The sequence below is a fragment of the Rhincodon typus genome, chromosome 18 (genome assembly GCF_021869965.1).
Source record: "Rhincodon typus isolate 14 chromosome 18, sRhiTyp1.1, whole genome shotgun sequence".
Lineage (NCBI taxonomy): Eukaryota > Metazoa > Chordata > Chondrichthyes > Orectolobiformes > Rhincodontidae > Rhincodon > Rhincodon typus.
Genome location: NC_063349.1, coordinates 18521888 through 18538165, shown reverse-complemented (window position 1 = coordinate 18538165; position 16278 = coordinate 18521888). Strand labels below are relative to the sequence as shown.

General features: G+C 40.3%; 1 protein-coding gene across 3 annotated transcripts in view; it reads left to right on the top strand.

The window, feature by feature from the left end:
• The window catches only part of fbln1 (fibulin 1), a 150879-nt gene that overhangs the window by 36862 nt on the left and 97739 nt on the right, over positions 1 to 16278 (top strand). For all 3 annotated transcript variants that reach the window (XM_048607709.1, XM_020534456.2, XM_048607710.1), the window contains exons 5-7: positions 4770 to 4835; positions 11110 to 11211; positions 14840 to 14977. In XM_048607709.1, the coding sequence (XP_048463666.1) occupies positions 4770 to 4835; positions 11110 to 11211; positions 14840 to 14977 (306 nt within the window). The remainder of the gene's footprint in view (positions 1 to 4769; positions 4836 to 11109; positions 11212 to 14839; positions 14978 to 16278) is intronic.

Sequence of the window (16278 nt, the reverse complement as noted above, 5' to 3'; positions counted from 1 at the left end):
CACGTAAACTGCACATCTTTGGACTCTGGGAGACACGGGGAGAATGTGCAAACTCCAAACTCTACACAGATAGTCACTCAAGGCTAGAATCAAATCCAGGTCCCTGGTGTTGTGAGGTAGCAGTACTAACCACTGAGCCACTGTGCCACCCATACTTTTTGTACATTATTTATACATACTTGCTCCTGCATTTTCCCACATAGCAACAATTATTGCTGAAGAACACTTTAACCATCCTTCAAGAAACATTTCAATTACATGAATTAAGTTGCTGCTTCACTGCATTATGGTGTTGAAATTATAAACAGATCAGGTAATAATACAAAGCAGTAACAGTTCTTTACCCACATAAAATGTTTGTGAAACACCTTTACTCAATGCCATCTTAACAAAAGAAACTTCCATTGGAACAGAATGTGAATTCTCAAATTCTCAAGTGGTGACAAGTGATACACAATGAATGTTAATTTTAGGCTCCAAAGTGAAATGACTTTGTATTAATAATAAATACAATCTCTGGCACACATTATGCACCTTCAAATTACAGGCATGAAATAATCTCTCTCACAGTCTGTTTCTGTGATGCCAGAACCAAAACAAAAATACATAATGCATTTATCTTTTGGTCAGGATAAATCTTCCTCTTTCCAATTTGCTGTTTCCACTTCTCTCAGTTGGATCATCTACTCCATCCCTTCCAACTGGTAGCAGCAGATATGTGAGAAAGGCCCAGGGCTGAATTTCACAACATCCTGACTGAAATTCCCAGACAAGGTTTCTTTTGAAAAAGGAGTCTTGCTGTCTGTACCTTCTCTTTAAGTGATGATTACTAAAAGAAAACTGCATATTAAAGTAATATAGTTGCTGCCAGTGGGCATTTTTTTGACACCGAGAGGTCTGATATATTATGTTGTATGACAGAATGTGTGGAAGTATGCATTTATGCAGTTGGACAAACAGATTGCAATGATCTGTCAAATTTACAGCCAGCGGCATAAATATTAGAAGTCACTATCAACATCTTGTGCTATCTTTAATTGCATTCTATTTTGATTGGCCTGGATTTTGCAGTCATTGGTGAAGGATGTAATTACTATTAACAATGCTGACAAATGCTTAGAAAAAGGTTTTGTGAGCTTTTGAGAATAGATTTGCTGTAATATGGATCAAAATCCTGGAACCCTATCTGATAGCGCTATGGATTTACCACAATGCAACTGCTGGATTGAGTGATGTGAAAGTGGGTGACACTGCTACTTGTGCTGATACAGGTGAGGGAAATATCATAAGGTATACCAAGTGGCTGTGTAGGCAACACAAAGGCTATGCAGCAGTAGCAGTGTTGGGGATTGGAGTGCAAGAGAGCGAGTTAAGGAAGATGTTGATGCTATAGTGAATGATAGAGAATGAGCTTTGCTGGAAAGTGGGTAAAGTAGCAGAGTTAGAATGAATGTGATGATCATGAAGCAACAAGATAATGGTAAAAGCCTGTCTAACGCATTACTGTCCTTCTGGGGAGGGAATCTGCTGTCCTTCCTTAGTACAGCCTTAGTGTGAATTACCGTGGTGGAGTGCAGAAGATCATTGACCTTTTTCTTGCCTTGCTGGACACTGAGGACACTCCAATGACCCAGGTAGCAACCTTGGACCAGGCTGGCATAGTATCATGGCCTCCTCTACTGGTCATGTGGGAAGAGGACAGCCCTCATCTGCACCCTCTGTCCACAAGGACCTTCAGGTCCTGTATTCAAAGTAGGGTGCCAACTTTTCCCTGTCTGTGATGTCTGAGGCAATTTGTGTGCACCTGTGCAGGGTAGGTCAGGATTGCTAGCACTTGACAGAGTGCACAATGGTCTTTTAAATATGGCACCATTACCAGAGATGCCAGTGTATCCCAGGATGTCCCAGCAATAGTGTGTACTTCCATTTACAGTGAGTGAAAAATTAGAGCTAGTATCATGCGCAAGGGTGCTTAGGGTTGTGAAGGTATTTACTTAGGAAAATTTGGGATGATCGCATGAGAGAAATTGCTAGGCTTTGAGGACAGAAACCTTCCATGAAGCTTGATGAAAATGCCACATACAAAATTTGGGGAGATTCAACTCACAGTGGTTATATTGCTTGATTTTTTTCTTATTTATTCATTTTGTAGGATGTGGGCATTGCTGGCTAGTCAGCATTTATTGCCCATCCCTATTTGCCCTTGAGAAGGTGGTGATGAGCTGCCTTCTTGAACTATTGCAGTCCACTTGCTGTGGGTTGACCAACAATGCCATTAGGGAGGGAATTCCGGGATATTGACCCAGCGACAGTGAAGGAATGACGATATATTTCCAAGTCAAGGTGGTGAATGGCTTGGAGGGGAACTTGAATGTTGTGGTGTTCCCATATATCTGCTGCCCTTGTCCTTCTAGATGGAAGTGGTGCTGTCTGAGGGTCTTTGGTGAATTTCTGCGGTGCATCTTGTAGATGGTACACACTGCTGCTACTGAGGATCGGTGGTGGAGGGAGTGGATGCTTGTGGATGCAGTGCCAATCAAGTGGACTGTTTTGTCCTGGATGGTGTTGAGCTTCTTGAGTGTTATTGGGGCTGCACTCATCCAAGGAAGTGGAGAGTATTCCATTACACTCCTGACTGGTGCCTTGTAGATGGTGGACAGGCTCTGGGGAGTCAGGAGATAAGTTACTCACCACAGTATTCCTAGCCTCTGACTTGCACTTGTAGCCACTGCATTTATGTGGTGAGTCCAGTTGAGTTTGTAATCAATGATAATTCCCAGGATGTTGATAGTGGGGGATTCAGTGATGGTAACGCCACTGAATGTCGAGGGGCAGTGGTTAGATTGTCCATTGTTAGTGATGATCATAGCCTGACATTTACGTGGCGCGAATCTTACTTGCCACTTGTCAGCCCAAGTCTAGATATTGTCCAGATCTTGTTGCATTTGGACACAGACAGCTTCAGTGTCTGAGGAGTCACGAATGGTGCTGAACATTGTGCAATCATCGACAATATCCCCACTTTTGACCTTATGATGGAGGAAAGGTCATCGATGAAGCAGCTGAAGATGGTTGGGCCTATGATACTGCCCTGGAAACTCCTGCAGAGATGTCCTGGAGCTGAGATGACCGACCTCGAACAACAATGACCATCTTCCTATATGTTAGGTATGACTGTAACCACCAGAGAGTTTTCCCCTGATGCCCATTGATTCCAGTTTTGCTAGGGACCTTTGATGCCACACTTGGTCGAATGAAGCCTTGGTGTCAAGGGCTGTCACTCTCACCACACCGCTGGAATTCAGCTCTATTGTCCATATATGAACCAAGGCTGTAATAAGGTCAGGCGCTGACTAGCCCTATGGAACCCAAACTGGGCGTCACTGAGCAGGTTATTTCTGAGCAGGCGCTGCTTGATAGCACTGTTGATGACACCTTCCATCATTTTATTGATGATTGACAGTAGACTACTGGGGCAGTAATTGGCCGGGTTGGATTTGTCCTGCTTTTTACGAACTGGATATACTTGGGGATAGATGCCTGACACATATTGTCAGCAGATGCCAGCATTGTAACTGTACTGGAACAGCTTGGCTAGGGGAGTGGCAAGTTCTGAAGCACAAGTCTTCAGTACTATTGATGGAATGTTGTCAGGGCCCATAGCCTTTGCATATCCAGTGCCTCCAATTGTTTCTTGGTATCATGTGGAGTGAATTGAACTGGCTGAAGACTGGTATCTGTAATAATGGGAACCACTGGAGGAGGTTGAGGTGGATCATCCACTCGGCACTTCTGGTCTGAAGATTGCTACGAAAGCTTCAGCCTTATCTTTTGCACTGATGTGCTGGGCTCTTCTGTCAATGAGGATGGGGATATTTGTGGACCCTCCTCCTCCAGTGAGTTGTTCAATTGTCCACAATCATTTGTGACTGGATTCGCAATTCTGTCTGAACAAACTGTCTTGTGATTTCCGTATGGTCCTGATACAGAACTCCAGTCTGCGGTGCTACAATGTTCATATATATCCGAGAGTTCAAATCCCACTGTAGCAGCCATGGAATGTATTTCCATTAATTAAAAAATCTAGAATAATTAAACAAATTATAAATTTCAAGAAAATTTAATTTCAATAATGATGACATGAAGCAACAAGATTGTGGTAAAAGCCAGTCTAACTCATTACTGTCCTTTTGGGGAGGGAATCTGCTCTCCTTACTTAGTATAGCCCTAGTGTGAGTCTAGACCCCCAAAACTGGTTGACTCTGATGGGCTTGCAAACCACAATACTGCATACTGATGGCAACATATACTGACATTCAATAACTGAAATAAATCCCTTCTGGAATCCTTTGTACCATTTCAATCAGTTATTTCACAATCTGGATCAAGTATTCACTTCTTTCAGTTTTAGATTATTATTCTGCTTCCAATTTTAAAAAAAACCTTGTTCATGTATTTATTTGATTTTGACAGGATATTTGGCTAAGTCACCCAATGAAATTTCCAGAGTCAACATTTTTCATTCAAAAAGGGATACTATCATAAATATATTTAATGAACCTAAATCCCTCATTTTTATGGTTCTTAGTAGATGATCTCTGGTAACTTAATTTCATTGCTGTAAATGTTTTGACTTATAATTTCTCGATACACCAAGTTTGCACGATGGAAAAATGACAAGTTAACTGAAATCGGTTTACAATCTGAGTTTGTTTGTTTGTTGTGTGGAATGCCCTTTTGTGAGCACTGTCTATTTGTTTCTTTTTCAGGTAGTGCCCAACCCAGAAAACCATTACTAGAGCTGGAGGATCCATTCCTGAATGATCGATGCAGAGGTATAGAGGATCACTGTTATACCCACTCGGCGAGATTTGAACTCTTCTTTCTTTCATAACCACACAACACTTTTCTGTGTTGTGTTATGAAGAAACATATTCTGTAATTTTGAAGCTATATTTTGTGCTGTACACATAAAGACAGATACTGCCACCAATTTCTACAATATTTTATGAATAGCTGTCTTAAAAGAGGCAGAATGGAACCTTTAATCTGGATAATTACATAATTAATTAACTCCCTCATCCTTGTCATATGAATTTTCTCATGAGCCATTATTATGTCAACTGTAAAAGTAGGAATAGCTGTGGACTTTGGGTGCCAACCCTCAGAAATTGATTGTAACTCTGCAATAGCTCCACATATTTCAAATAAGGGAAAATAAAATGAGGCAGTAATTAATATACAGTGATGAGAGTTATTTTTAGCAATGGTTCAGAGTAAGTGGCAGCAGACTGGCTGTTTGTTATAGTCGCTGATCTTCTGTTCGATTGAAATTCCTAAAGAGTTATTACTGAACACAAATGGTGATTATGATTAATTTCTTTATACAGCGATTATTTTTGGGATGGAATGAATTAAGGGTGAATGAAGAGAGATGGTTATGCCTTTTTAAGGAAAGTCAAATAAATATTTGAAACAGAGAAGTCTGCAATGCCATGGGGAAAGGGCAGGGCTGTGAAATTTGTTATGGATTGCGAAGCAAAGCTGGCACACGCACAGTGACCTAGATTTTACATTAATGAGGTTGTTAATGCATACCATTATTATGGAGCAACATGAACTTCTGGCATCCGTACAGCGGATTTAAATGTAGAAGTCCAGAATTGCTGTTAGTGTGCCTTGCTATTCCATAGGGTGTATTGTAGCTGTCCTGACCAATAGACTTGACAGTGAAAGGCCTGCAGTGGCTTGAACCCAAGATCCTTGCACACAAAACATTAAAGCTTGAGCCTGGTGCATTCAAGAGTAGGTGAATATTTAACAATGTGGTAATAAATGTCTCTTTCCACCCTATCACCAATCTCCTCCTTGGTTCTTCATGGTCCTTTTACATTGGCCTAAACACTCTTTTACTTCTATTTTTCTTCAGTTCTGATGTAAAGTCATCACCTCAAAGAATTAGCTTTGTTTCTTTTCACAGATGCTGTTTTTGCTCTTATTTCAGATTTCCAGGACTTGTATCATTTTACTTTTGTATCAATGGATAAGTATTGCCAAACAACTTTTAAATGAGAAGTTAAATGAGCATTTATTTTGCATGTGGCTTCTCAATCCTTAAAAATACAGAAGCTTTGGAGATTTTAAAAATAAATGATACTACTATCTTTGCTTTTTCTGTCTGTTCTATCTTTCACTCCTCCAGCTTTTTCTCTTATTCCAATTTTTTCCTTTCATTTATTCTGATTCCTGAACAATTTAAATCTAATTTATAACTCTGCTTTATGCTTCCTGATTTAGATTCTGTGGAGAGAATTTTAATCTAAAATGGCTGAATGGTTTTGGGTCAATTGTGGGGCTAAAGTGTTAAAAATCAGATTCTGACCAAACTTAGCTGTTAACTCACCTTTTGGCTTTAAACATGGGTGTCGAGCCAGCCTGCTCCAAGGGGCTGTGTTTGTTCTTCAAGTTGATAATGAGGATGAGAACTTAATTGCCTTTCAGTCTTTAAATTTTCATTGGATGGTTAGCTTTCCTAAGGCACGGAGACCCTGGCAGTTATACCCAGTTCAAGGTTAGATGGCTCCTAGAGGAGGCCTTTACACCCTCCTCCTTTACCCAGGATGCCTGCCTAAGTAACCCACACAATAGGGAACCCCTCCTGATCTTTCCCATAAAGTCTCTGATCCAAACCACCAACCCCATGGCTTCTAATCCCCTACCAGACATCTGACCTATCTTCCACCAAGCCAGGAATTCTCCACACCTTGGACCCTAATAACTGCCTCACTCCAATTCCAATCCCTTCCCCAACAGTAGGCTCTTAACCTGTCTCCCAGCTCAATCCACCAGCTCCCCCAAAGCCCCACCAAGTTTTTTTACTTCTTCCCTTCTCCCTCCTACACAACCCAAGACTGTGGGAATGGCAGCCAATGTGATTAACCTCCATCTCCTAACCTTCCCTAATTGACTCACTTCCTCCTCTTGATCAGTCAATGGCCCCTCTCTGTGATCGCCAACCCTTCCCCTAATCCACCCATAGTTTCACTGACTATTTGGATAGGGAACTGTCTGGTGCTGTGATCTCTGTGCCATTCAGACCATTTTCGGCCGTAGTGGGTAAGTTAAGTAAAAATGCAGCCTCTTGTGTCTCTGTGAGAATTTTACAGTGTTTGAAGAGCCTCATTGTGTTATGCCTGCTCATGGACATCCTGTAGAGTGTGCCATGGTAGATCAGACTGTGCATAAGAACAAGTCTTGATTTAAAGGACTATGAAAACTTTATGAATGACTGTCAGTGAGATGAATGGCGAGCACTGTTACTTTGCTCCTAACTGCAAAATCCAGGCCAAGGAGCCTCTTTCTGTGCTGTGAATGTGTATCTGTGACTGTGTTGCTGCCTGAGTAGGGAGTTCTCACTGGAGCCAGATCAACTTTCCCCTATTCAGCTCACACTAACAAAAAACAATTAACTGACAGTTTATCTCAGTGCTGTTTGTGGAAAGTTGCTAAGAAAGAATAGCTTCTACATTTATTTAGGCAACAACAGTCTTCATAGTTCACAATTAGCTCATAGTGTGAAACTCTACTTTGAGCCCTCAGCTTCTACTTTATTGACAATTCAAGTAGTTTTATGTTGACCTACCTGGAATAAGACTTCTTGTTACATGCATGAAAAACCTCTTTCATATAATACCATTACAATCTGCATATTATGTGATAACACATACACAATTTAACTCTAATAAAACATATGCATTTAAGCTTCATGAGGAATCACACATGAATCTCAAAACACCATTGTTATTTACTGACATCTACTGGCAGAAAAAATATCAATACTTCTACACAGTACAATAGTCTTACCCTACTGATCTTCTGTTGAACTGCAGCTCATTGCAGTTCCTTCATACTTCTCACAAATGTAATCAGAAGCTAGCTGCCAACCTTTGGCTTCACCCTTTGTCTCTTATCCTATATTGTTATGATCACCTCAAAAGACTTGATTTTCACTCACTCCAACCTCACGCACGTACACAAGATTTAAAATCAGACTGATTAACTTCTCCTTTAAACCTAACTATTAATCCCACATTCTCCACTTCTAAAGCTACCTCCAAAAAGTGCAGCTATTTATTTTGTGTCAATGTTTATTTTTCCTTCTAACACTATTAACTCTCTATAAAGTTTAAGTTTGCCCAAAACTTGAATTACTTTCCAAATGTTGGGAGATTCTGCAAACATTTCCTGCAGACTGTGGAAAGAATATTTAGTTATCTGGTGTGTACTGTCATTTCTAGCCTTCAAACTCTTTCCTATTTCCTAGTCATATGTTTCCTTGTCTGTTTCTTATGTCAACATTACTGTCTTGAATTTACCACCTTGTATACCTTCATGTGTTATGTTGCCAGCTCGATCCCAATTTGGTACTCACAGCAAAATGTGCATTGGAAATGACTCCCAGAACCAAATAGCTCTAACCATAATGTAGGGAGTTAATTGAGATAAGGTTGTATAATAGTTTGCACTAGATTCTGAGACAAAGACGATGTGCAGATTATGTCTGAGGCAAAGTCACACAAGCCTTTCTTGTGCTTCTTCTCCAAATCCAGAAGTGCTTATGGAATCCATCAATAACCATCCAGCAGACATTCTCATCCTGTCAACTCTTGATGCTGTGAGTGAAAGCATTGCTCAAATGAAGAATGTTGCAAGAAGTGGAGTTTTGAACAGATGATGAAGAGGACACCTAGTTGGAAGAAGAGGAGAAATACCACTATGAGGAAAGACGAAAAAAAGTTTACAACATGTTAAGGAAAATAAGAGGTTGTATTTCACTGCAATAAAGAAATAGCAAGAAGGACCAGACTGTTTCAAATGCTCAATTTAGCCAACTTTGTGACTTAACTTTTTTAAACTAAGGTTTCACTTGCCCAATATTTCTTCAGCAGTCACTTTCTCCATTACATAGAACACCACACCAACCACAAACCCTCCTGTTTATAGAGACACTGCAGTCTCTCAAACAAAGCTTCCAGCTCTCAGAGACATTCTTCTGATTCTAGTTGCTACACTGTTGCCCCAAAATGCAGGAGTGCCAATAAAAAGAGATACACTTTTCTCCTTGCAAGTGGCAGCTTTCTTCTTGACAGAACAAATCCAACCCAGCCAATTACTTTCAATCATCAACCAAATGAAGAAGTGCCCTTGACAGTGCAACACATGACAAATTTACAACAATAACCTGCTCACCAATGCTCAGTTTGGGTGACCACTCAGCTGCTGACATCATTACAACCTTGGACAAAAGAGTTGAACTCAAGCTCTGGTGAGAGTGTCTGCTCTGGACATCGAGGTAATATTTGACCAAGTGTGACATCAAGGAGTCCCAGCAAAACAACGGGAATCAGGGGAAACTTCTCCACTGGAAGAAGTCATACCCAGCATGAAGGAAGATGGTTGATGGCTTAATGTAGATGGTGGTCATGATCTTTTTCATCTACACGATAGCTCTTTTACATTCTGTGCATGTCTGGCCTACATTCTGCTGAAAACATCCTGGCTCATTTTAAGGTTAAGAGATAGATGCAGGTATTTGTATCAGTCAAAGATTGGACTGAAATGAAAACAAAAGTTGTTGGAGAAACTGAAAAGGTCTGGCAACATCAGTAAAGAGAGAAACAATTAACATTTCAAGTTCAATATGACTTTCAGAACTCAGTTCTGTCCTAGTAGAAATGGTTGTACTGGTAGCCATTTCTGACATCAAACTTGCTGAAAACCTTTGTCTGTGTCTGTGCTGGTGTTACCTCTTCCAGTCTTGGAATTGGGAGCTCTTTGCTACTTGATTAGAATCCTTAAGGCAGAGGCAATTTCTCAGCAATCTAAGCTGTCCATGCAGCCCAGAACCAGGAGGAATTCAAATAAAAGACAACCCTTGTCACCCAGTCACCATCCTCTAATTTTTTGTTATGGCTTAGATGCAGATCGCACAATGGGATGCCCTAAAATTAAAGCACCAAGGATGCTGGCAGGGTGCTGGCCATTGCTCTGCATGCTTCATTGTGTCTTGTGTACCAAAAGATCCTTCAGGGAGCAATAATATTGGTTGCTTTACATTCCATTGTTTATGTATAGTGCCTGCATTACAAGATACATGCTGTCAGTAGCACTCACACCATAGGATTGTCTGAAATTCTCTCAGAGCCCTATTGTCAACCATGTGTTTTTGTTTTGAAAAAAGGAATGAAATTTATGAAGTGTCATATGATACAGGGCCTCAGGGTTGTCCCTGATGTAGGAAGTGATAGGAAACTGGAAGATATTGCAAATAATGCCCGCTTCAGCTTTTCCTCACTGAGCTTCAGTTTGGAGAATTGCTTGTTTAATTGATTACTCCCATTGTGTAACTTCAGTTCAGTCACCCTGTCATACTATATTCCAAGGGAGATGCAAACGACTTTGGGAGCAAGTGATTTAAGCAGATTCCTAGAAATCAGAAGAAAGCCCTTTGGCATGTTACACACGAGACCTTATTAATTTTACCAATTTTTCATGTGGAAGCCATCAAACCCATCTATAATCACAGTTAAAGTCAATGAAATCGATCAGCAGCTGAATTGAAAGCTGTTAATGATGCCTTCCTGCTGATGAACATATATTCAGCTGTGTAAGCTTGACAAAGAGTGTTAGCTGGAGTATTGAGCTTGAAAATGGCAGCAATATTGACAAACCAGCCTCAAATACTGATTGACAATACAACCTGGCCATTCTTCAAACTTCGGTGTCTAAAATTGCGCCTAAATGGTTAACATTGGAATTGTGCAACAATGCCATTTTGGAGGTTAATTGCTCCCTAGCACTGAAAAACTGAGTGCTATGGTGTAAATTTGTTTTGGCCTGCATCTCCAAGTGTCTTGTGCACAGCCTTAGTCTAAAGGGACATCATATTGCATTTCTACCTTGATGTTGTCAAATTGCCCAAGTGTTTAGGGGAAAGCAGAATCTGATGTTCCAAGCTATTGCATGAATAGAATAAAGAGCAAGTGTGACACCTGAGGAAAGAACATTTGCTTTTGAATCATTTGTTTTCTTCCATTATCTTCCTTATAGGCGGTGGACCCTGCCAACAGCGGTGCACTGACACTGGTACCAGTGTTGACTGTTCTTGCTTTGATGGCTACAAGCTGAAGGATGACAATGTCACGTGTGAAGGTATTGGCGGTTCATTTTTCTTACTTCCAACATCTCTCTCTTAAATCAATATAATGCAATCATCAAAGAGAAACTGAACTGCAAGAAATTAAGACCTAAGACAAAACTTGCATGTGGCTAAAGTAAAATAAAATGATTAAACTGTCAATAAAGATAACAAAACATATACAGCATGGATTTAAGAGCTTTGATAAGAGATCTGGAGGGGTTATGAGGAGAAATCTTTTCACTCGGATTAGTCAGGATCTGGAATGCTTTACCTGCCAAGGTGATGAAAGTTGATTCCATAAAACATTTTATTATTAAGGGTGGTTGCTGTTTCAAAGCATCAATGCCTGAACTGTAAGTTTCTATGGTACGTACACTGCATACAGTCATTGTTTCTGGTATTTCTGGTATTTTTGAACGACAAAAGAGTTCAGATGAAATAATATTGTGAGACCATCTCTGTTTCTGATCAAGCCAAATCAAGTTCTAAAACATGTTGACAATAAATTAAACTAAGACTTGGATTATTCTCTGGGGCAGGACTGCTGTTTGTAAATATCTCAGCAAAGCATTCTGAATGAACCTTGAGCATACCTAGCTGAGGAGCAGGTTTTTAAACTACAGTAAAATATGAATATAGGAAATATCAGCAGTGTAGGCAATTTTGCCCCTTGAATCTGCTGTGCCATTTAATGCTTACAGGTGATCTTTAACATCAACTCCACTTTTCTGTCCAATATATTCCTTGATGCCCTTAGAATCCAATGATATATTGATCTCAACCCTGAAAGTATTCAACAAATCATAAGCCTCTGGGATAGAGAGATTTGCACAGTTTCTAACCCTTTGACTGAAGAATTATGCCCCATCTGAGTTTTGAATGTTTGATCCTTCTCTGGAAACTATGATCCCTAGTGTTAGCCTGATCAACCAATGAAAATAACCTGTCAACATACTGAAATCATGCTTTATTCTTCTAACTCCAGACAGTATCGGCTCATTATATTCCATCTCTCCTCATAGGATAACAATCTCCTTCCAGAAATCACTCTATTGAACTATTATTGCAATCCTCTAAGGCAAGTATGTCCTTCCTCTCATTGGGAGACCAAAACTGTCCAAAGTACTCTAGGTATCATCATACGAGCATTTTGTACAAGTGAACTAAGATTTCCGTACACTTGCACTTAAAATTCCTTGCAATAAAGGTCAATGTACCATTTGCTTTACCTAGTGCTTGATTTATTTATATGCTAACTTTCATTCTCTACAGTATCCTTGCGTTGGGAGAAATGTCCAATTGAGAGGCTGAGTAAATTGGGCCGTTATTCTCTGGAGTTTAGAAGAATAAGAAGTGACTTAATTGAAACATGCAAAGTTTTTAAGGGGTTTGTCAGGGTAGATATCAAGAGATTATTTCCACTGGCGGAAGAAAGTAGAACATGGAACATGTTCTCAGGATGAGTCGTCAATCATTTATCACTGAGCTGAGGAGAAAATTCCTTACACAAAGGGTGTGAATCTTTGGAATTCTCTATTCCAGATGGTTGTGATGCTTTCTTGATGATATGTAAGGCTGAGGTGGACAGTTCTTGGTCTCTCAGGGAATCAGGGATATGGGAGTGAGTAGGAACGTGGAGTTAAGGCCACAGACATATTGAGGGGCAGAATAGGCTGTATGGTATACCCCTCCTCCTGTCTCTCTGTTCTGTTTCTTTATCTTTATGCAAAGGTTACTGGCTCCATAATTCCCCTTATTCTAATCCATCCGGCATGGTCTTGCTCACTTACTTAGTCTGTCAATATTCCTTTGCAGACTCTTAAGAGTCCCAACAAATAGGTGAGACCCCAAAACTGAGCCTTGCAGTACCCCACTGATAACAACTTGACAAACTGAAAATAATGACTTTACTCCTATTCTGTTTTCTGTCTTTTAAGAAATCCTCAAGCGGGGTGATGCATTTTGGAGGATCAAATTTAGGTGGAATTATACTGTTAATGGCAGAACCCTTAGGAACATTAACATGCAGACAGATCTGGGTGTGTAGGTCCACAGTTCCCTAGAAGTGGCAACACAGGTGGCCAAAGCAATTAAGAAGGCATATGGCATGCTCGTCTTCATTGGCTGGGGCATGGAGTACAAGAGTTGGCAAAATATGTTGCAGCTATATAAAATCCTTGTTAGGCCGCATTTGGAGTATTGTGTGCCCTTTGGTCACCACATTACCAGAAGGACGTGGAAGCTTTGGAGAAAGTGCACAGAAGGTTCACGAGGATGTTGCCTGGTCTTGAGGGCATTGACAATGAGGAAAGGTCAAAAAGACTGGGATTGTTTTCACTGGAAAGACAGTGGCTGAGAGGAGACCTCTCAGGTATGCAAAATTATGAGAGGTATAAGTATAAGATTCCCAATAAAGCATGTTGGCGACATTTAAGAGGCATCTGGATGGTTTCATGAATAGGGAGGGAATAGAGGGATATGGACCGAATAAGGGCAGAAGGTTTACTTTTTAGTTTAGTCAGGGCATGATGATCGGCACAGGCTTGGAGGGCTGATGGGCCTGTTCCTGTGCCGTGCTTCTTTCTTGTTCTTTTGTTGTTCATTTTAACATAATGCTGCTCAATTCCAAGAGCTTCTCAAATGTCTTGAATAATGGTGTTACATTTCCTCACTTCCAATCTGCTGTGATCTTTCCAGAATCTAAGGAATTGTGGAAGGCCCGAAACAGTGAATCCTTTATCCTTACAGTCACCTTCTTTCAAACCCTTGCTCATTCACTCTCTCACTCATTCCCTGGAATATTTACATTTCATAATGAGAATAGTAAGGAACTGCCATCCCAGTACTAGTCAAAAGGTCAATAGCAATGATATAGAAATACAGGTGAAATGGCTGGTCTTCAAAGCCCCGTACCATTCATTGCTTTGTTGAATTATTGTGGGATGTTCAAAGAGCAGGTGCCTGAGATTGCTACTACTGGGAGGAAGAGAATTACCTAACTTGCTAAGTCTTCTTGTCCTATTTTGGTGCCACCTCATATCAATGATTTAAAATTTAGTTCCCAAGTTCGGAGAAAATAAAACCTTCCCTATGGTTTATGTTCACATGTATATTTCAAACAGGACTCTTATGTGAATGATTTTGCTGTTTCAGAGCAAAATGTGGGAAATTATCAAATCTTCATCCAGTGTAGCTTCTTCAAATTTAAATACTGAATAAATAATGACCCTCTAGTCAAAGAGATTGCAGGAATTATGATACATCAAAAAATCTTAACTAAAGTAATATAATCAAACCTGGAGAGGATTGATTCCCTTCCTTCATTACAGTGGAAGTATAAAAAATATTTCCCAGCCTATATGAGCCTTTCGGGGACTCAACTCTTATTCATAAGTCAGATCAGCCAAGTTGTTAGAATGTGCTTTTATGGAAGATAAGTGAGAACAGAGTCAGGTTTGTCTGTCATTCCTCATATCCCTCCCTCCAGAATCCATGCACTATAAAAGCTACAGGGTAAATTAAGGTGCTTGGGCAAGGTAAACAGACATCTGCCAATAACTATGGTCAACATATCAGCATACATTAACATTCTAGGGGAGCAGGGAAGAGATTCTGACTAGTTTTTGTTGCTCAATACAGATATCAACGAGTGTCTGTTATTGCTAAACTCATGCCAAGCAGGACAACGCTGCATCAACACCGCTGGGTCCTATCAATGCCTGCGTGAGATAGGCTGTGGCACAGGCTATGAACTGACTGAAAACAATCAGTGCAAGGGTAGGTAATGAACAGAGGTGCATTAAATATCTAAACACATGTGTGCGTGTGCTAGCATGTATCTGTATGTGTACATATGTGTGTGCTAGCATTTGTCTGTGTATATATAAATATGTGTAAAAAACACATGTATAATTATAGTAGCAGCAAATAATCAACTGGATAATTGTTCACTTTCACTTCTGACAAACAAGTAGGAAGCACTGACGTTTTGGGAATCAAAGTTTCGTGACAGCATTGATATTAGAACTTACCATTCATTGTTTGATGTCTCACCATTGCTCATTAAAAAATGTGAGGTACCTGTTTGCCACTGGAAGCCAGAAGGTGTTCATGGGATGCAATTTAATCAAAAGATCCTGTTCACATGCCAGTAGACTGAAAACGTATGATTTTAAATAAAATATGAATGGGTAGAAATGTTTCTTGACTTTGGCACAAAATGGGTGTCAGTCTATCAGCCACCTGCTAAACACAATGCCTAATATTTGAGTCATTGAATGCAGTGAAAGTGAATATCAGGGACTGGCTATAACAGGCCCAATACACCTATGTTGTGCTTCTGCCCAACTCAGTGTTCTAGAATAGAAATAAGATTGTATTCTAACTAGACTCCACAGGCATTAGTCACGCCGGTTAATCTTCATTCATGAGCTGAGATTAAGAATTGTTAAATTATTCGATCACAAATCTGTTATCGAGCCTAGTCCTGTCTGTATAAGGTGGTGCTCCTATGATCACCAACTGAGATAAGAAGCAAGAACTCTTTCACGTCTTTTCTGAACACTTGACCAAGCCAGGCTTACTGCGGCCATACATAATAACCACAGCTGACCTAGTTGTGCATGTATCAGTTTGACAGAGTACTGTTTTTAACAACAGAGCCATCTAGACAACCATTTTATTCTTTCTGGTTGTTTTTGCCGGCAATGGCTTTTCAATGAGTCCTACTTCCTCAACGCCAGGATTCTTGGTTAGACATGGAGTGTCTTCGAATGAGGAATTCTTTTGGAGCTGGCAAGCAATCCTGCTTGATGATACAATGATGGTGGAGTGAGAAGGTCATCCAAGTGCCTATCTGCCACTCAATCAGGGCATAGCCAAGATTGTGAAATCCTCAAGCATCCTCTGCCCGCCTAATTAAATGCTCTCTCCACCACTAAAATGCTCATGGGATGGGGGGAGGGGGTGGGTATTAAATTAACAAAACTCCAAATTAAAGTGTGAACTTTCATTACACATCATCAGACTGTGGTGATGCCAGGAGCTTGTTACTGTCCGGGAAGCTGGGCCAGTTCGAA